Source organism: Pocillopora verrucosa, chromosome 1 (assembly GCF_036669915.1).
Source record: "Pocillopora verrucosa isolate sample1 chromosome 1, ASM3666991v2, whole genome shotgun sequence".
Lineage (NCBI taxonomy): Eukaryota > Metazoa > Cnidaria > Anthozoa > Scleractinia > Pocilloporidae > Pocillopora > Pocillopora verrucosa.
The window spans coordinates 29576922-29597350 of record NC_089312.1 but is presented as its reverse complement, the minus strand read 5'-3'; the positions used below and the strand labels follow the sequence as shown (position 1 = coordinate 29597350).

Here is a 20429-nt window from a genome sequence, read left to right as displayed (position 1 = left end):
GAATCAAAAAGGTGATGACAAGAAAGAATGTGTTCAAACACCAAACTCTCTGAGTTAAAATTATGAGAAATCTATGGCAAAGAGTGTAGAGATTGAGATTGGTTTACGAATTACTGCAACAATTATGAGAAGTGTGACATGATTAGGAATCGGTCAAGTATGTAGTGAAGTCTACGGTTATGGTTTTATTTCACCCGTCTGGTATTTTTTTGTATGGAAATTTTATTTTGGGTTTAAGATATTTTGATGTTCAATCACTCTCTTTTTGTACAACTTTGTATTACAAAGAAATTACATTTTTTCCTCAATAAAAAGGATTTAAATAAAAGTTCATAATAATATCTTTGCTATGTTTTTACAACAAAACAAAAAGGTTGTGTGGGTCCTGTTCGCGTAACTTAATCGAAGATTCTTCCGTTTGCGGAGAGAATCAGCTCGCTATCGACCTCCTCCCCGGCAGTTTTCTCTGAAAGCTTTATAGCTAAAATATGACTTTGTATTTGGCTCTGTGCCCATAGGTTATTTATCAGCAATTCTTTTTCGCATCCGCCTTTTCCAGGTCAAAACCATAAAATTCCTTCACGTTCTGCTTCCATTACGATGTCTTCCTGTTATTAAAGCCACTTGGTAAGATTCAGCCGTTAGGGAAACCTTGCATTCATCTTCCGGTCTTCAAATAAAATTTTCCAGACTTCTGTACTTGCAAGCCGGAAAAAGAGTTTTTGTTTCAGTCCAGTTGTAACGCTAACCACATAAAGTTCTGTCCCAGTATTCTTCGATTAATCTCCTGCAGAGCAGCAGGAAGCCTTGACAAAAGTTCCGGTGGTACACTGCTTTTGCCATCATTCCGCTTAGTTGCGGACTGCCCTGTTTGCAATCGAGATGTTCCCCTCTTCACTCGTCTTTTCTTATTTGTTTTCCTTGCTGCTAATGGCTTTCTTTTCACGGGAGGTTTGAATCCTGGTTGTTCTGACACTGATCCTGCCATGATATTCTGCGAAAAGACGATTAAAGTTAATTTACATTTTTGAAAAGCGTGACCTGCGGTTTAGGGAAATGGATTTGAAGTCGAGAGGTCATTCTGGCGCTCAGATGAATTTGTTCCTCGGCAGCGGACTCTTCAAGTCCACTGCACTTTTCAAATAACACAACGGCGCTCCTCCTAGCGATTGTAAAATGTTCAACAAGTTATTTACACCACGCAATTACTACTAAATCTATGTATTTACTGTACTTTGTCCTCGATTAGCATAAAAGACACAAAATACATCACCTATCGATCATCCATCTAACTCTCGTTCATTCGTTTGGCTCACAAGACTTTAAAACCGTAAAATCTAAATCTTTCAGCTGTAAATTACCTGTGGTTGGTTTTTTCAGTCCTTTGTTTCTTGGAAACAGTTAGCGATACACAATGTAAGATGCTTATGTTCGAACAAGCGCCAAAGTTTACTCTGTAAGCTGCAATGCTGTCTGACACCAAATGAACTCGCAACAACTTGCCTTTAACTTATTTGCCAGTTGCGAGAGATTTTATGCCCACATTGCTGGAGCGGTGTTTGGTTGTTTACTAATTCAGTGATAATATTCCTTAAAAGGAAGAAGGAAGTAGAAACGTGACCTCCTAACAGAGCTCACCTCACGTCTCCGGTGACTGTCACGTCTTCCGAGATTCGAGATTTCGAGAAAATAGATCCGGAAAATAAACAATACTGTAGTTTACATAATTCCTCATGTCGCATATTTAGAAATAATACCTTTCTTCCAAGCTGGAGTTTTGCTTGCTCTTTGATCTCACGTTCTTCTCTCTTCCTGCTTTTGCTCTCCAGACGAGAGTAAAGTTCTGCTCGATATTCTGAACAAATTGATGGAGAGAAATAAGAATTTTCCAGATTATTAAACAAAAACGAAACCTCCCTGAGCTTTTGATTTATCCGATGGCTATTCGTAAGTCCTATCTCGCACTTTATAAGAATGTTATTCAGTTGTACCTGAAAAACGTTTGCCTCCGATAAAGCGATGCGCATCTTCTAGTACGTGGCCACACACACATGATCTTGATGTTTCTGTAATCTGAGGAATAGAGACTTGTTCGTGAGAATAGATCGAGTAGACTGCTTCGCTAAAACAGTCGTATCCCTGCATCAGATACTCGGTCGAACGTAAAATCACCATAACCGTGATCATCAATTGATTACATGCAATAATCCTATCCTTATTCAAAATTTGACTTAAACGCATTGGTCGCTTTTAAACGGAAGTTTGAAAGAATTTCTCTGAAATTATTTGATCTATTCCGACCTCTACAGTTAACTGGAATAACACTTCCAGAGTCTTGTCGGCTTCCGCATAGTTCTTGGGAGCTTCTGACCCGGTATCATTTTAACAGGCAATATCCGTACGGAAATCAATGTTATTATTTTGCGGCTTGTACCTAGTTGGTAGTGTTACTGTTTAGTACGCACCTTGGGCAAAGAAAATATATATCGATTCAAGGATTTAAGCGAATTATAAGACTGCTTTGGAAAATTTCGTAAGCCTGACGTTAAATCTTGCGAAATTTCCAGTTTGTTTATTTAATCGACCAAAGAAATGAATTAATGTTCACATCACCGACTTCCACACTAATTCAAAAGCAACGACCAAAAATTCGATTTTGCAAAACCAGAATCACGGCGAGAATGTGACGGGACTTACCAAACTATTACAAGCGAGGCACTGTTGAAGAACCATAATGAATCAAGTTTTCAAGCCTTCTCCTCCGTCGCTCTTTATTCACTGCTTGGAAACGTTCAAGTCGTAAATATTTGGTTATCCTATTATATTTAACCTTATGCAAAGCCGCGTGAAAACTGGGTAACCATTCATGACGTCAGTGTCACAAATAGCAGTACTTTGACTGACCTGTGATGACACATCATGACGCGTTACTAATTATCTGGAAGCAAACATGCATCGGCGGTTGAGACCAGTTTAGCCCGACGTGGGTTTTTACCCCCGTCACTGTGGCCCACTATTAAATAAGGCCGGTGTTAAAATAGCAAAGCTAAGACGAACTCTAAAACGGAACTGTGGCCTGGTTGTGGTTGAAGTGCTTATAACGCGAAATTTTTTTGTTTTGCATTTCTGGTTGATAGCAGTAATTAAAATTAGAAAAAATCGACCTCAGCGCCTAGCGAGTTCTCGTTGACCATTTTTTTGTGCATTGAAATAAGATTTGGCGCCCAAAAAGTGTCGCCATTCTGAAGCGCGCGGTTAAAATGATCGTGCAACATAGCTGTGACGATGAAAACTATGAAGACACGTCGGCAACTATGGTGGAGAAAGGAGGAATGTACTGAGAAGAAAGGATGAACGTATTGCGTGGCTGGAGCGTCAAATTATGTTCGCTACAAGAATAAAACACACATATCGGGTATTTTTATATACTGCTTTCCAAAGAATGTAGCTGTATGGCCAAAATGGACGCGTTTCGATCATCGACATTGAGGAGATCTTACTCTTCAATGTCGTCTGCCTTATGCTCCGTACCGGCTTCGAAGACGGCTGTTAAGAACACATACTAATAGTCAAATCAGGGGGGGAAGATAACCAATGAATTCAGCTAAAAAGAATGCTGATTAAGAGGCCTGTTCCCACACCGTACTCGGTTGTTCAACATTCTTTTCGGCTGACATTTCGCAAGCGAGGAATGGTGCATGAGCACCTTATAGCTGTTTATTTCACTCGCTCAAGATGTACTCATACTCCTTGTCTTTCCACATGACTACATTTGCGCTTTTCTTATCGTATGAAAATCCTACCAATTGTAGTTTCCATCGTATTTTAATAACAGAAATACTTTATTTGTAGATAGAGTAGATAACAGCACTGCAACGTAATAAATAAAGAAACACAAATGTTATTGGATGGTTGCGAATCCAAGTGCTGTGTGAAAGTTGATGCAAACGAAATATTCATACTGATGTCCGGTTATTTGCCATTGAGCGAAATGGGTCATATGGCAATGCTGCACTTAAACTAATTATTTTTTCTCCATTAAAATCCCTATTTGAGATTGTGTTTTGAATCAGATGACTATAAACTCACTCGTTTTCCGTTTGACCGGATCGACGACGATCTCCTCTGCCTTGGCAATCTATGAGGAAAGGAGCAACTTGCAGTGAAATTGACCGATGACTTCTCGGCGAAAAATTATCGTGCCTCGTGATACAGCTGATTCTTTCGTCAAAAGTTAGCTTTTGGTTTGCCAAGAGAATAACTCTGCAGCAACGAAACTCTAGACCAAGAGGAATCTTCGCCGCATTTAGTGCGATGGAATAAGATGTTATGGCAACGGAAACGAACACAGCTACCCAATCTTAAAGATATTTCGTCTTAGAAAACAAAACACAAATGCGACAAATTAAACATTCAGTAACGGGAGTTTTTTGTTCTAATCTTGACCTGAACACCGCAGGCGATAAACCGTGTTTGTCGGTCTTCGTCGAAATCTTCGTTTGATGCACGCGGTTCTCCTTCGTAGGGCTGAATTGTACTCGCAACTTCCATTTCTTCTCTACAACTTGAGTACGATGTATCGCAACTCTCGGTAGAGCTTGCTGAAGGTAAGTATACAACGCTATCGGACATTATTTCAAAAGTATTTCAATGCTGACTAATACAAAATTACAACAGACGTAAGCGATCGCCCAAGCGATCCGTTCATACAGGTTTGCATTTCGCTCCTGGGGTAATAGGTTTAGTACAAGGAATCTAGGTTTGCAAAACACATGGTAGCTAGATTGCAGAGTGTTAAGTAATGGTCCCTGATTTTCATTATTGTTTTTTTCATTGTTTCCTAAGATCTTAAAATTTTCAAACAAGATATGATTCAATTAAATGACTTGTCCTTTTTCCTATATTTATGCTGTCGGTGCTACAGAACTTACAGCCTGTTCCAAACACTTAACGCCATCATAGCCGGGTAATTTTTGTAAATTCTTTTAGGCATAGCTTTTTGATCACTTCATCATCATCTCATCATCTCAATTAGGTCGGTGAAAGCCGGTTAGGCAACACACCAGCCACTTACAAAATGCAAAAGAAAAATTGCACGCTACAATAAGTACAGTACAGAATAAAAAAATTAACTGTACAACTTGGCACGTTCTTTCTAAGCTTATGAACTAAGGTAATTCTTAAATTCGGCAAGCGACCCAATATCGGCGATGACATCAAGTTTTCCCTACTCTGCCGTTGTTTTAACCGCCAACAGATTTAGCTCAGTGAACACTTAAAAATGATCGCTCAAAATAAACACAACAGTATTACATCCAATCTGTAGGAGGTAGTCGGCTCACGCCTATTGATTTTTTTTAGCCAAACAATACAAAATTTACGACCGGTGAATCTGGCTCTGACGTAAACATGCAGAAACATGTTTAAATCCGTAACGCTGCATAGCAACGCAGGGGAGTTAATGCTTTGATAGATGCACAAAAAATAGGCTTTGACAAACAAAATATTGGACTAACATGCGTTTCTTAGAGATGACGAATGGACGAGAATTTCACGGCTTCTTTTCATGGAACAAATCTCCGAGAAATGTCTCTCAGAATTCGTATTATCCAGTGTATAATAATGAACTTGTTACTTTATAAATAGTAATCAAGTGCGCCGATGACGTTTTGAAATTGACTTGGCGAATATCCCATAAGGGTCTCGTTTCCTGGGTGAGTAACTAGTAACTATGAAATGTTTCATCTTACTTCGCGATGCTCGCTTCGATGTTAGTCAAAATTTTTGAAGCGGAGAGGCGAAATGTAAAATCTGCGAAGCGACTCAAGTATTCTCAAAGCTAAATCTCTTATGCAAATTATTATGCCGCGTCTTGATAAACTGGGCATTGTAAGTACATGTCGCGAAAGATAATAGCATTGTGAGCGATGTTCAAAGTATACCTAAGCATTTCAAAGTAGATGTCAGCGCCTGAAAGGAAGAACCAACTTTAGTTGGACCACAGACACAGGCAATAAAAGAATTCTTAAACGGATTGTTTTGATGTTTCAACTGCAAGGTTGTCCTTTTATAGCTTTTTTTCTCCATCAAACGTCTGTAGTATTTTTATATTAGTTCACATCTGATAAACTTAGTTCAGTTCCCAATATCGTTCTATTTTGAGAAAAGAGGAGCCGCTCAGGAAGGAGACAGAGCTTGACGGCGGAAAAAGTGGAGAGTAACTTGGTTTAGAAAGAGAGAGAAGGAATAACGATAGAAAGATGTTTTGGTAGTGAAAAGAATTAGAAGAAATCTCCGATTACTTATTGCTCCTCAATCAATCAATCAATCAATCATTTTATTTAGTGATGCAGGTTACAAAAGTGGCAGCCAGCCATGAGGCTGATGTGGACCTACAATTAACTAATAAAATGTGAAATAATAAACAAAATAATTTGTAAAATCAACCTATGGTATTTGAATTCAGTTCAAGTCAATAAAATGAGGTTCATTGAAAAATAAAAGTTACAAACTAATCTAGGAATTTACGTACAGTATAATAATACTTAAGATATATATATATCTCAATCTAGTGTTGCTTTTCTCGTATATTTGTTACGCTGTTTTTCCAATAAATAACTTGTAAAGATGACCAATTTTCCGTAAAAGAGTTAGTTGTGGTTATGGTCTTGCGATATTGCGAAATAGTTGGAATCCAGTCAGATTTTAACAATAACACATTTCATTTTCCACTTTCTCTGGGGAATAACCCAGCACGAAACCATAAGCAATTATGGTGATATTGATACCAACTCGTCATTTACGAAAAAAAAAAAACCAGAATAAAAAAACAACACACACATATTAAATTCACGAAGTCAATTCAGCTTCAATTTTATCGGAAACCAATGTGGATAGAGAATGAAAAGATCGGCTATAAAAGAGTGAACAGAAATATAAGTTGACTCTTTCACTCCCCAAATCTACGGATCTATTCTCGTTTTTGTCTGTAAGACAGTTCTGATAATTTTACTTTCGAGAAAAGATTACGAGTGCTGCATCAAACGGTATCCTGCTTAACTGATACTTCGCTTTCTCGTCATTACTTTTTGCATAACAATGTTTTGATATGGGCCTCTGTTGAATGATATTAGTTTTACTGATAAAACACTTCAAAATTCTATTTGATTACTTTATCACATTTTCCGAAAATGTGATGAAGGCATATCACTTCCAGAGAGTCTCTGGAAGTGATATACCTTTAAAGAAATCCTTGAGTTATTGGGCACATATTGGTTTTAGGTATTCACCTATACGAAGCCATTTTTGGATGAAATACAATATTATAAAAATGGAAATTTACAAATTCTAAAATAGCCCTGAAAAGATAAGAGAAGTCTTTAACCAAAATAGCTTCACGTTTTGTTACAGAGAGGAATTTCTGATGTTCCCTTTCCTGTTAATAACTTTGCCCAATAACGTGAATCGTGTCATACAGTTTTGGACTTCCTGTTTTCAAAGCGCTTTTATTTTCATATCCTTGCCACGCGTTCCAAACGGCAGGTTTCGGGAGGTCTTCTTGCATCACTGAAGACTGTTTTCCTTCGCGTGAATTTTAGTTCGCTTTCGTGCCAGTGCCTCAAACAGTTTGGACTCTTCAACTGCACAATGCTATCCATACCATATTTTGTCCCAGAAGTCTTCGGTTTATTTCTTTGAGAGCAACAGGAAATCTTGACAACAGTTCTTTTGGAACTTCCGTGCTCTTGACCGGATGTTGTTTCACTATCGATGATGATGTCCTTCCAATTTTCCCTTTCGCTGAATTTCTTTTTCTTATTGTTCGTCGCCTTGCAGGTTTAAAGTGGGATTTTTTCGTTGTTACAGCCTTTTGTTCCTGTAGAAAGAAATTTCAAAAAGCGGCCTTGCAACTAAAACCGGGAATTTCTTTATCCTTTAAAATTGACGAATCATTAATTAAACGCAATATACTCCCTCACAACGTCAATAAATTACCCAGAAAACAGGTGATAACAGCAGCCAAACTTGTCAGTCAGAAATTTTAACCTTTTTATTATTATTTTAAACTCTTTAAACTAATTCAAAGCAAGCGATATGTACAGCAACTAAAGAGGAGAATTTCAAACTATGTCTTGGAAGTAGGACTGACTTGCTAATCCAGTTCCGTTATTAGTTCCCTTCGTTCAAAATTCACGAGTGACTGTAGCTCACCGAGAGCCCATCGTTTTGATATATCGCCTCAGAGTCATTTTGCTGCAACCTATCATCGGGGAATTTCATTTACGTTTACGCTGGTGACTTCTCAGTCTCGAAAAAAATAATTTTTTATAAAAGCCAATCAGAATTTTTGTCAATCAGTTACCTTGTGTTTCATTGATGGTTCCTGTTGATATGCCTTCGCCTTTTTGCTTTCCCTGGCTTCTCTTTTCTGTCTCTTAAATTCCAGTCGAGAATACAACATGGCTCGGTATTCTAGTAAAACCAAAATATGAGAAAGAAAACCAGAGAAATTGAATTATTATTAAAAGAGACGACCTAAGGGCATCCAAGACATTTTAAATAAACTGCCTTATGGCGGTGTCACAAACACGGGATATTTTTTCATAAATGATCCGCAATCACTGTCAGAGAAATTTTAGAATCTTTTTGAACACAAGATAGTCAAGATTTTGGTTACCAACTGAAGACCTGGAACAAGTTAAATTTTTTCGCAGGCTTAACCACACATCCAAGTCATTTCGGAAAAGAAAAATCTGGAATAGGGAATACATTGTTTTAATACCTGAATATCGTTTTCCTCCAATGTGACGAGACGTGTCCTCAAAGACGTGACCACACACGCATGATTTTGATGATCCAGTTATCTACCGATCAAGTCAGTTGTAGCTCAAGTAAGTTCTAATTAATAAGTTGTGTATATATTATATCACTTTTTAAAATCGCTTAATGCGATCTTTTCAAGCTCAAACTCAATACACGTAAGACTCCGATCACACGCTTCAACTGAATACAGGCCTTCAAAGAATTGCGGCCCTTTGCAGACCAAAAATTAAAAGTGCGATATATATTATAAGTAATGAAAATTGGTGAAAAGCATCAATCAGATCGACTTTTAGCAAGAAATGTGCACGTAAAACGTGAATTGGAGCCACTTTAAATATGTAAGTTGCTGTAACCCTAAGGGGTTAGTCGGCCCTTAAGATTCTAACTTCATTTTTTAAATTGTCTAGCTCTGTCGAGTAGAAAATATTAGTACCCAAGAAAATCAGAATCAAGGCACATTGATATTTAGGGCAAAAAATGATGATTTAAAACACGGTGTTTGATATTTCTTCAATTTGAGAGATGGAAAGACCTCTGAAACTAATCCTCAATAAGGAAGGATCATAAAACGTTTTCTTTCGCAATAGCTACATGGAGGAAGTCACGATCAGAAGATTTCCCATCAAAATACGCAAGGGATCGTAATATTATAATCTCTTGTGTTACGTTATTTTACTGATGTATATATAACTATCCTTGAGAGATCTAAAAAAATGCTAAATACACCTAAATAAGTTAGTTTCATTGGTAAGACATAACAAAGACAGCACTGATTTAAGGGGAACTAGAGATAACTGTACGAAGATAATTGTGATTCCTAAGAAGCAAAGTATATGATGCATTATTGTTTAAGACATTACGTGGATCCTCGATATTGACACCTATCAGTAAAAATTTACTGCTCCTATCCATTTTTCCCCGTGATATGTCTTCTTCAGAGTCAATTCATCATAACAACCTCACTCTAGCTCCTTTTTTTATTTCATTAATTTTTGTACTTTTGTTTTTCAAATATGACGTTTTCTTGGCGAATAGAGTTTGATCGCAGTCTGGGAAGGTTCAAAGTATTTCTCTAGTAAACAGCTGTTAAGAACATTTCATGAAAAAAATATTCAAAAACACACTCATCTTAATGATGTCTGACATTGGACTCACTTGAAGCTAGCTGTGGCAAGCAATTCCTTCAAGAAATTATTTTCAACGAAGCAACGAAACTGTACTGTAGAAAACTAAAGCAGAATTTTTTTTTTCTTGTTGGCTAACTCCGAGACAAAAAGTAAACGTCATCATTTCGCGCTTGTTTTCAATGATTCTGGAATCGGTTTACCCAGTTAAAATGTTCAAGATCGAAAAATAGAGAGAAAGAGGTTTCAAACTATATAGCTATATTTAGCATAGTGATGAAAAACATCGATCATTCACTACTAATCTCGTCACTTACCAATAAATTACAAGCAAGACACCGTTGAAGAACCATGTCTTTAAGGCTGACTAGTACGTTTTCTTATTGTATCAGCTTCCTATAACTCTCACTTCTCAATAAAGACGTCAGAGCTGTCTAGCGTTTCATTTATAGGTGTTGAGTGTTCACTGCGTGACGTCAATTCTAAAAAAGGTACTTGTTCGTTTACCGCTTGGTGACGTAATAATTACAGATATTTTGGGAGTTTGATGAACCTTGCATAAGACAAACAATAACCAGATAACTTATCTAGATGTTTCTTGATTTGTGTCTTTTTTTTTTTTCGAATTTTCTAACAGCGAAATTGTTGCATATGTAGAGCATTGTGCCTTTTCGTCGTGTATGATCATAGCTGAGATTATCCTCCCTTACAATTAAACAATCTTATAAAAGGAAGACCGCCGTAATTGTAACCGCGGACTTCCGCTGAATTCTGTAGCAAGCAACGAACATGAATTTACTCCATCTCTCTGGTAATTCCCTTCAGGGTCATGAACTCATGTTTAGATAAACGGTAGTTATCATAACTAATGAAGATGCCTGTAATTTTCTTTTGTTGACATTTTACACAGAAGCGGTGGACCTCAAACGCACACAGATAACATTTTGATAATTTATACAGTATTTAAAAAAATATTCGGAGCGAACAGAATATGTCAAAACAACGAATCGAGAAATGCTCGTTAAGTAGATTTCTGAAGACAATACGACGAAACTTGCTCAATCGGCAGTTTAAGGCGGCAAGCGAAAGAGAAATGAACGGGGAAACCTATGGTTACTTGGAAAAAGATTGTCAATAAAATGTGATTAAGGTTTCGAAATCTATTCGAACAAAGAGTTCGAGCTTTTCAGAAAACAAAACACAGCAAAGAAATCTCAATGGCCGGTGATGCTAACTAGTCCCTATTTATTTTATTTACAAGCTACAGAGAATTCGCTCTTTCACAGTTAGTCGCATTTAAGGTTTATGGTTTTTCAAGAGGAATCAATAACTGTTTGACCATTTTAGCATTGAATTTATTCTCTGGCGCTTTCAACGACAGCTTGGGTAAACACCAGTTTCGTTACAGGAATCAGTGTAAAGGGAAAGCAAGATGTTTTAAAATGAATATTTATAGACCATATACGACTCAAGATAAAGGGAAAGCAAACAACTTGTATGTATTTTAATATTAAATCGAGCGAATCACAGCCCTCAGTTGAACCTTATCAGTCGCTCAGCCGGACCTACGTGGCTTATTATCTTATTCAGCGACACTAATAATATAATGGACAGGAAGATTTTGTGATTATTTTGGAGCAAACAAAGTTATTTTGGGATTCACACGAAAATGTTTCCCAATGGAACGGTGTGTTGCCACACAGCTGAAAATTTTGTGTAAAAAGAATATTCTCTGACAAGATACCATATAATTCTTGACAAATTGGAAATGAACCCCAGCCTAAGTGAGTTTCTTGATAGGCGTTTTATCACGTTCTGTGGTTTCTTCTAATTTTATCAAACAAAAACTTATTTGTCTCTCGGTTTCCAAGGCCATAATGCAAGCCCTTATTATAACAGTGGAAGTATTGCGTCCGTAAATTGTGGCATTAAGAAATATAGAGGTTCAAAATGATTAATATCTGTTTTTTTTTTTTTGTTATGCTTTAAGACACTTCAACACCTCCCAGTTTTTTACAGACTGACTTTTAATAAAAGAATATTTTCAATTACACAGCGACAATTTGGTCGAGCGGCGGAGCTTCCCGTCATCATTACTTGATGGAATCCGGGGCTATAGCAGTTCCACTGTATTCTGAAACCTCTCGCAACTCCGGAGACGTTATTCACGCCCTGTGGGAATAGGCCTTGGTATATCAGAAAGCAAAGGTGTGGCTTGTATGCTACACAATCCCTTTACTATAATTGGAACTGAATTCGCCCACCAACAAGATCTCTAATATAACCATAATAACCATGAAGAAACAAATGATTCCTTTGCTCTAAAGTTGATTTTCGACCTTGTCTGTGATAAGAGCTGTTCGTTTCCACATAGATTCTGTTCTACTACGAATGATGAAGCCGGATTACTTCGTATAGCCGCTCAGAAATCCCAGTAAAGATGAAAAAGTGGGGTGAAAGTGATATCAAAGCTAGGATATTATAACAAATATCGTGATCATATTAGGGTTTATCATGTTCCCGAACTTTCCACATCTCTGTTTATTCTCATCAAAGGCGGCCTTACCCTGAGCTCAGTTGTTTACGGAAATATTAACTATGCCGTAACAAAACGGACATGACGTTAAATGGAGCTATTTAACAATAAATGCCAACTGAATTCTAGAACCATCCAACATTCTGGAGTAAAAGGGAAAAACGAGGTTAATTTTGAATACCACTTCCAATAAACTAAGTTTTACTTCGCAAAGGACATATTACGAAACTGTGTATTTTCAATCTTTTTTTAGAGTTGTGACTGATTGGTATCACAGATGTTTGACTATGTTTGATATTTGTGGTTGCGAGCTTCAAGAATAGGTGTGGTTCTGAAGCCTTGAGGCCTTCAATGAGCACAAAGCTACAGTTTCTAGAACGATTAATTAAAGTTGGACCCCTCAGTCTGCGGATGAAACTGTTTCGCCTCAGTTCCTCCTTTCATTATCTCCTAGTTCTCTACTTACATACTTAAGATAAATGCAATTTCGCGCATACTTAAGATTAACGCAATTTGGCAAAAATTCCGTTCTTTACAGTATGTCCTTTACAGGTTTTTCTTACACCAGAGTGAGAGCTGTTAGTCAGTCCGTGAAGGTTACCTTGACCCGTCACAAATAACTGCTTCATTGGTGTCGTGCATGATGTCGTTGGCCTCAAGACCGAAATAATGCTGCGCTTGTCATGCAGCTATGAAGTTAATCTGAATTCACACAATCTGCACTCTTAATCATCATATCGCAAATAATTTTCATCCGGAACAAATTTTTCCACGCAATTCAACAGAGCGATTCCTTTCTTCCGCGAAAATTGCGAAAGAGGTTGACTCTCATTTCCTTCGTCTGGTTCTTTTTATCCTTTACAATTTTTTTTGTGTATTTATTTAGTTTTTTATTTCACACCTGCACATCTAAAGTTTCATAATTACTCACTTGTTTTAATTTTTCTCGTATTAATAATACTGTAATTAATTTGTGATTATCTTACAGCACTGCAGCTATTTCTCGCCCTAAGTTTATTTAAAAAATAAAAAAAAAATTATAGTAGATTACTAAACATATTTTGGGAAATTTTTCGATACTGTTTCTAGATGTTTCGGCCGGGTCTACCATTCCAAACGTGTATAGAAAGTACAGGGTCAAAATTTGAAAGAAGAGAAGTTATTCAAACCATGTTTTCTCTTTTACAAAGCTGAAACTGTTAATTAAATTCAACTCTAGTCTGATTGAGTTGGTAATATGGTCTATCATTTAATAACCTTTGGTTTAATTTAGATCAAGAGACTATAACTATAATCTCCTGTATAGACTCTGACTCCTCTGGTGCAATGAGCACTCTTCCATGCAATTATGGATCAATGTCAGTGTATGAGCATTGTGTGGACGAGAATTACTTAAACCTCAAGGCAAGTTACTGACAATGACGGTTTCAATTCACGCTTGCTTGCAGCGCATAAATATTCTTAGAAGGATCTAGGCCTTCATATCTGAAGATGGTTAACCTCATAGTAAAATTGAGAGATAAGTAAATCCAATTAAGTGTATTCTTATTAGTGACCTGGGTCGGGGAAGGTACGTCTTATGGGTATTCGTGTAACATATGCCGCTAAAGAGCGCTATGCTCGGCAAATTACTACTAATGAGTTAGTACCTCTTCAAAGGTTAAATAATAAGAATTCTATGTGACAGAAAAGAGAGAAATTGAGAATCAAAGTTTTAGCAAATAGTTTGTGGAAAAAGCCGAAAGCTGACGGTTTCGTTAAATTTGAAAAGAGATCTCTCCAGCAAAAACTTCTTAAGACATCCCCTAACGTAATTAACCATTATCTTTTCTTTTAAATAAAAATCCCTTATTTTTGATTAGTTGGGTAGACGCATGCTACCGTGGCAACAAAATATCTGCTAATGTGTAATGTGCAATAACATTACACAACTCACAGATCGTTCATGCACGTGAGGCTCTGCGAGGAGAGAAAACTTAAGTTCAAACGTGACATGAGATATAATGAGTATTTGATGCAGAAGCAAACACGTCTCTTGTCTCTTGGATTTCATGAATATCAACCACTCGCGTCTAACAGAGCTATCCGCAATTAGATTTCCATTTACATGCAATAAAAAGATCGTACTAATTCCGTGCGTTGTTTTTCAATTCAGTGACGTCACACGTTGTGTTACCATCCGCTCCACGCAAGGACGAAGTCAGGTCAAAACATTCACGAATTGAAATACCCACTGAGCGACTCGGGTCCGCTACAATCGCGAAAGTAAGCAGTGGTTTCGACTGCAAGCGAGTTGAAGATAACCTTGCTATGTCTGTTCAACAATGTTTAGCCTGTAATGCTGTGGTGAGTAGACTGTGTCTCAAAGATCGTTCATATTATTTATTTCGAACGTTATCCTCTGTCGACCGATTTTGAATACACATGTGCTTCAACTTGTCTGGCGAAAATTAATAACTTCACATCGCCTTAGATTCGTGCTTTTCGAAAGCATCAGACACAGCATGTAATTCTTTATTGACATCGTATAGTTTTACAAGAAAACGAAGAGCTGAATTCATAAGAAAGCACTTTACACCACGCCAAACCAAAATTTTCGCTGGCAGTTAAGATATTGATTTTGCCATGCCAGTAACACGTAGCAATTCTTGTATATCAGACGACGTAATTTATGCCGCTTTTAGCCTCAGCACTTCGAAACTAAAGAGGAATAAAAGCGTGTTTGACCATAAAAGTATAGGAGACTGAAACCAGCAGCTGTTGTACGTTGTCTCTGACAAGAGACGAATTTAGTCCGAGAGTGCATCAGATCAGTTATGGCGGTTTTGGCGTCAGCTGTGAAGGAAGAAAATACCTCTTGCAAAATTCCCTCTGACAGCAAATAATCTAACCTGTAAATCAACTAATGTCACGTTCGTGTATTCTTAATTACATGGGTAAAAAATCGAAGCATTCTTGTCACGTTAAAATAGGCTTGCGTAACTTGAAAGCTTTTGTGAGATCTCGAGTCAGAGTTAAGATTCAATTTTTGCTTTCCACAACAAGTTAAACCTCATACATTCTTCTAAGACTCTAATTTGTTCAAAATCCTGGTTCACTGTTATCTCCTTAAGCCACCAAATAAAGTCATCCCCTCTCTCTATTTATTTATATATTTTTATTCACTATATTTTTTACCTTGGAAGACTTGACTTTCGAAAGTAATTATCAGCGCGTGGTTTGAACGTGTGTTGTCAAGTGTCTCCAACGCTGAATATTTCGTTCGGCTACTTAAACAAATTATTTGGTTTTCTCATGATAAGTAGCTATAACCTTTCTTTCCCGTCCTTGAAAATCAATTATGAAATGCTGCCCGAAAAAGTAATTGTCATAGACTTATGCCCCTGAGAAAAAGGTGATTCTTAATCATTGCTGAAAAGTCAATAAGAGTTAGCTGACATATTTGAACCCGGGAAATGGCCCTTAAAACTGATTTTGACTGAATCGGAGCCAAAAAGAAGATGATACGATCCTCTTAACTAGAGGATACAGTCATAGCGGTAGAATTCCCAGCATGCAAGTGTAAGTAAACGATAGACAAGTTAACAGATGAATATTAAGAGCCCTCCTCTCTTTTCTTTTTTTGCACTCTCGTCGCAGTAACCGTTCATACTCCACTTTTCCACTATTCTCTCAAATAAATTGTGATCTTGGTTCTTCTCAGAATCGAAGTTGATGCCCTTTTAAAGTACCACTCACGTGCAACTGATGTAATATAACCGCCTTGCCGCCGGCAGGCAAGCATTGCCTTACTGAGATATCACGTCTACTTACGGTATACTGATTACCTTTTTAAGCCTTGTTGTAAGTTATATGAAACTTGATTCAGCAGCAAAAGTAGTTGTACCAAATTAGAATGAAATATTTAATTTTGATAGTATTTATTAATTTTCTCGAGAGACTAAAATCAGATGAGTTAAGCTCCAAATATCAACATTGTGAACCGACGTGAGCGTATCAAAAGGATTCGTTTAGATCAGTCTGGCTACTCCTTGCGAGAACAAAGGCTCCTTTTCTACTGGGGAAAATTGGCCCATCTACGGTTATATCATGTCGATCGCGCATATTGGCTCGTCAACTTAAGACTCCTTTTCTAAACCACTTTCTGACCTCTTCATTAAATGGCTTAGTATTTTTCTCAAACACCTATGGAGCATAAAGTCTCGACAATCAGTGCCATTTACCTTTAGCGGCTTCCTCAAGCTGTCGTCTGCGGCTCGCGTCAATTCAGGCGGCATCCTTCAGTTTAGACCTGAGATTGTGCCTCTTAGTTTATTGGATACCCGCGGGCGTTCTCTTAATGGGAATTCAAAAAGCCAAGCGTTTTTTTTAAAACATTGAGAGCGTCAACTAGTAAGGCACAACTTGAATCATTCTAAAAGAAGCAGAAATTCGGTGTCTCTATCTTCGCGGAATCGTCTTTGTTTAACCATCATTTTGAAATTTCAACCCTTTTTGCTGACAATGAATATTCTTGATAACATCTAACCTATGTTAAACAGTCCGTCTTCCTAACAAAGGGGGAGGGGGGGCTCTACGTACGATTTTTTTAGCCTACGAAGCAGTTATAAGAGACATGAACACCAAATAAATTGGAAGAGAGGACGAAAAGTTTCAGTGCTTCTCACACTTCCCACTCATTCGTCCTATACTTTAACAAGTCTCTAGAGCTCTCCAAAAAAGGATTTGAGCAGGGATTTATTGACCGACTGACTCACTGACTGCATGACCGACCGACTGACTCACTGACTCACTGACTGGCTGACTGGTCTGACTGGCTGACTGGTCTGACTGGCTGACTGGTTGACTGGCTGACTGACTTCTGGCTGACTGGCAGACTGACCTACTGACTAAACGTTTGACTGACCGACCGTGGGACATCCTGACTGCCCGATCAGGTGATCGACTGATTGTCCCTCTTTAGAAAGGATGCATGGTTAATCCGATCTTTGGATAAGAATAAACGATTGATGCACCCCGAAAACGCACACAAAATATCGCTTTTGCGAAACGTTAGGAAAGCCGTAACAATTACTTTGTGTCCTAAATTCTCAATGCTTTGCTTAATTTTATAACACTCAGGTCCCCAAGTCCAGTAAGTCATGCCAGTGTGGCCACGTCTTTGAGGATGTCAAACAAATCGCGGGAAAACGGTTTTCAGGTAAATGTTAGATGTTGAGCAGGATAAAACAAATCGTGAAACAGTTGTTAGCGGATTCGTGTTTGTTTTCTGCAGAGTATCGGGCAGAGTTGTACTGGCGACTAGAGAGCAAGCGAATGAAAGCATTATCGAAAGAAAACACCCCACTTAACGAAGTGACACCCACTGATGAAAATAACAATGTTAACAAAGATGTCAAAGACAACAACAATAACGAGGTAAAGTAGGTTTTTAGTCAATTATTTCTCTTGGCGCCTTCCGTGATCCGTAACGCTTAAGGCAAACAGAACAACTCAGAGTAAAATATCAACCCCGATGAGTGTCCCCGCGTTGAGTTGGGAGGTCGCTTGTTAAATGAATGGAATCGATGATGTCATGATCGAGTCCAGAGACGGTCTAAATAATGTAATTATGTACAAACTGATCTATGGATCACCACTCATTTATTTTCCGTTGTACTAGTTTTGCGTGTTATAAGCTTTAAGAGAAAAATTGAGCAAAACACACTTTGTAGGAGGTTTTTCGCCGAAGCCAAGGCTATGACAAAGTCGCCCGAGGTGCTTACCTATCCCCTATAAGGGGGTCCTAAGGGGGTAAAGTTTTAGCCGTTTGGCGTAAAAATTGATTAATGTTAACCGTTAATCGTAGAAAAAGTAAAACCGTAAAAATATTTTCTTTGAACCGTAAAAGTAAAATTGGGGCACAGCCTTAGCTTGGTCTTTTAACTTGGAACAAGGTACAAAGAACTGAAGTGATCTACAGAGTTAAAAGTTATTGATATAACAGCTGAACTTAATCACCTGTTCACGTGCAGTTTTACACTCAGACAAAACAAATTATGTTGGTGGTCTTAATATTTTGATTTTATAGAGGATGTTTTCTTTCTTTACCCGCCTAAAATTGACCTTGTGGGAAGCACGAGCTCGGTCAAGGTCAATTATCAAGGTGAACCAAAACAACAAATGTAAAACTGTATCAATCAGCAAAAACGAAAATATTTTCAATGAAGCATCAAGTGGGCGATTATTTGGTTTTCTCGTTTTCTTGATTACCATTTTCGAATGGCAATAACCCTCACTTTAAAGATGACGCTAAGTGCAAAATCATTCTTGAGAAAAATTATGTATATTTGATTAAAAATAAAACATCATTTTCATTTTAAAAGCCTTACCCTTGCCAGAGATTTCATGCATCTCGAAAAATGACCTAATAATTCAGTCTATTTAACACCCAGCAGAAAATCGCGGAGCCCATCGTTCAGCTATCAGCAGTCCCCAAGAAAAGAATTCTTCAGCGCAGGGTTAAAGGGTTGTGTCCGACAAACAGAGGACTCCATAAGCCTTCTAACATGAACTACCAACGTGTTCAATCCACCAACGACAAAAGCGTGTCACCCGAAGTTCTATACCGACTCTCTAAAGCCCTGGAAGAAATTAACAAAAAGATTCTAACGCAAAATATGGTGTGGAAAAGTTTGGTGTAGATGGAATATCCATAAAGAAGCAGACTTTGTGTGAAACCATAAATGTTGTTTGATTCCATCAACTGTCCGACGAGTCATTCAAACATCGTCAGCATTTGCGGTTAATTCTGGCAGATTTTTTCAAGAATTAATAACCCAAGGAATAAACAATCATCAAATGACTATCGTCGTTCATAGCATATGGAGATCATTTTTAAGTAAAAGTAAATTGAGTATTTACTTATTTAAGTAAATAAGTAAATTGACACTCTTTGTCTGGAAACTATTTATTTAATAATTAACTTGTCTCTTGAACCTTTCACCAGGCCAGGATTCGAATGTAATTTAAAGCGTTTTTGTTTGTATATAAATAAATACTCCTACAGGTAAACTCACGAAATCAATCGTCAGCACAGGGCACACGTATTTGCGGCGTTGGTTCGCATACATTTAATACCTGAGATCAAAGATAAAATAAAAAAGAACTTGCCTCAGTTTACATGGTATGTTCAGGGCCGACCTCTTTTTAAAGTAACACCAGAGGGAGAGGGAGCTGGAGGGGTGGGGTGGGGAGTTAGATAGTAGTACGTTGAGTATGCGTATGAACTCATCAATACATGTGACCTTCAAGGAAAGACATCATAGGTCGAAATGAATGAGAGAAGACTTGAAGGTCGCCAAACTAAATTTGCATTGTTGCGAGTTAAGATTAACAGGTTTGAATCATAACGTGAAGCAAAAACAAAATCGGGGGTGTTTTTCACAAATTTCAGTTCGAAAGCGTTGTTGAATGTGGAATGTGGTTTGGCGACGGCAAAACAGGAATAAATAAAAGAAGACCTTAGAAATTAAATCTAATAAAGTCAGACGTGTAAATCATCATTCCTGACGATGCCGTAGATCGGCGAAAGCTTGGAAAACTAAATTACCGTGGCATACCTGGCCTCACACGTTAGACTTTATAACACTATGCTACTCAAGGACAACATCCATCACTTGAAGTCTAATAAAGATTCAAGAAACAACAATACATTTTGTTTTAAATATGTCATTACTAGCGCCCTATTCGTCCACAAGTATATAGCAGAAATATTGAGTCTCCATTGCTTAAAAATAAAGTTTACCTTAAAAATCCTATCTCACGGATTTTTTTTTTTTAAACTCTTAGCATGCTAATGATATTCCTTCTTCTCCAATAATGCGGAAAACAGTGTAAAAGAAATATTCCTAATAATTGATTTCTTAAGCGAGTACAAAATAATTCTAAGTGTAGGGCATGAGAAG

General features: G+C 37.6%; 3 protein-coding genes across 3 annotated transcripts; 1 reads left to right on the top strand and 2 right to left on the bottom strand.

Moving 5' to 3' along the window:
* Positions 1 to 19: 19 nt before the first annotated feature.
* Positions 20 to 2817, bottom strand: LOC131786097 (uncharacterized). The gene is made up of 4 exons (XM_059103085.2): positions 2698 to 2817; positions 1992 to 2073; positions 1758 to 1855; positions 20 to 994 (listed from the first exon to the last, which is right to left on the bottom strand). Exons 1-4 carry the CDS (start codon positions 2731 to 2733, stop codon positions 728 to 730), a joined length of 483 nt encoding a protein of 160 aa, XP_058959068.1. The 5' UTR covers positions 2734 to 2817; the 3' UTR covers positions 20 to 727.
* Positions 2818 to 6316: 3499 nt separating this feature from the next.
* LOC131786080 (UPF0547 protein C16orf87 homolog) lies at positions 6317 to 10364 on the bottom strand. Its single transcript, XM_059103063.2, has 4 exons — positions 10265 to 10364; positions 8783 to 8864; positions 8363 to 8472; positions 6317 to 7876 (listed from the first exon to the last, which is right to left on the bottom strand). The coding sequence occupies exons 1-4, from the start codon at positions 10298 to 10300 to the stop codon at positions 7637 to 7639; spliced, it is 468 nt and encodes a 155-aa protein (XP_058959046.1). The 5' UTR covers positions 10301 to 10364; the 3' UTR covers positions 6317 to 7636.
* On the top strand, positions 8828 to 19639 carry LOC131786077 (UPF0547 protein C16orf87 homolog). The gene is made up of 5 exons (XM_059103060.2): positions 8828 to 8891; positions 14639 to 14829; positions 17605 to 17683; positions 17759 to 17901; positions 18921 to 19639. Exons 1-5 carry the CDS (start codon positions 8843 to 8845, stop codon positions 19164 to 19166), a joined length of 708 nt encoding a protein of 235 aa, XP_058959043.1. The 5' UTR covers positions 8828 to 8842; the 3' UTR covers positions 19167 to 19639.
* The last annotated feature ends 790 nt before the right edge of the window (positions 19640 to 20429 follow it).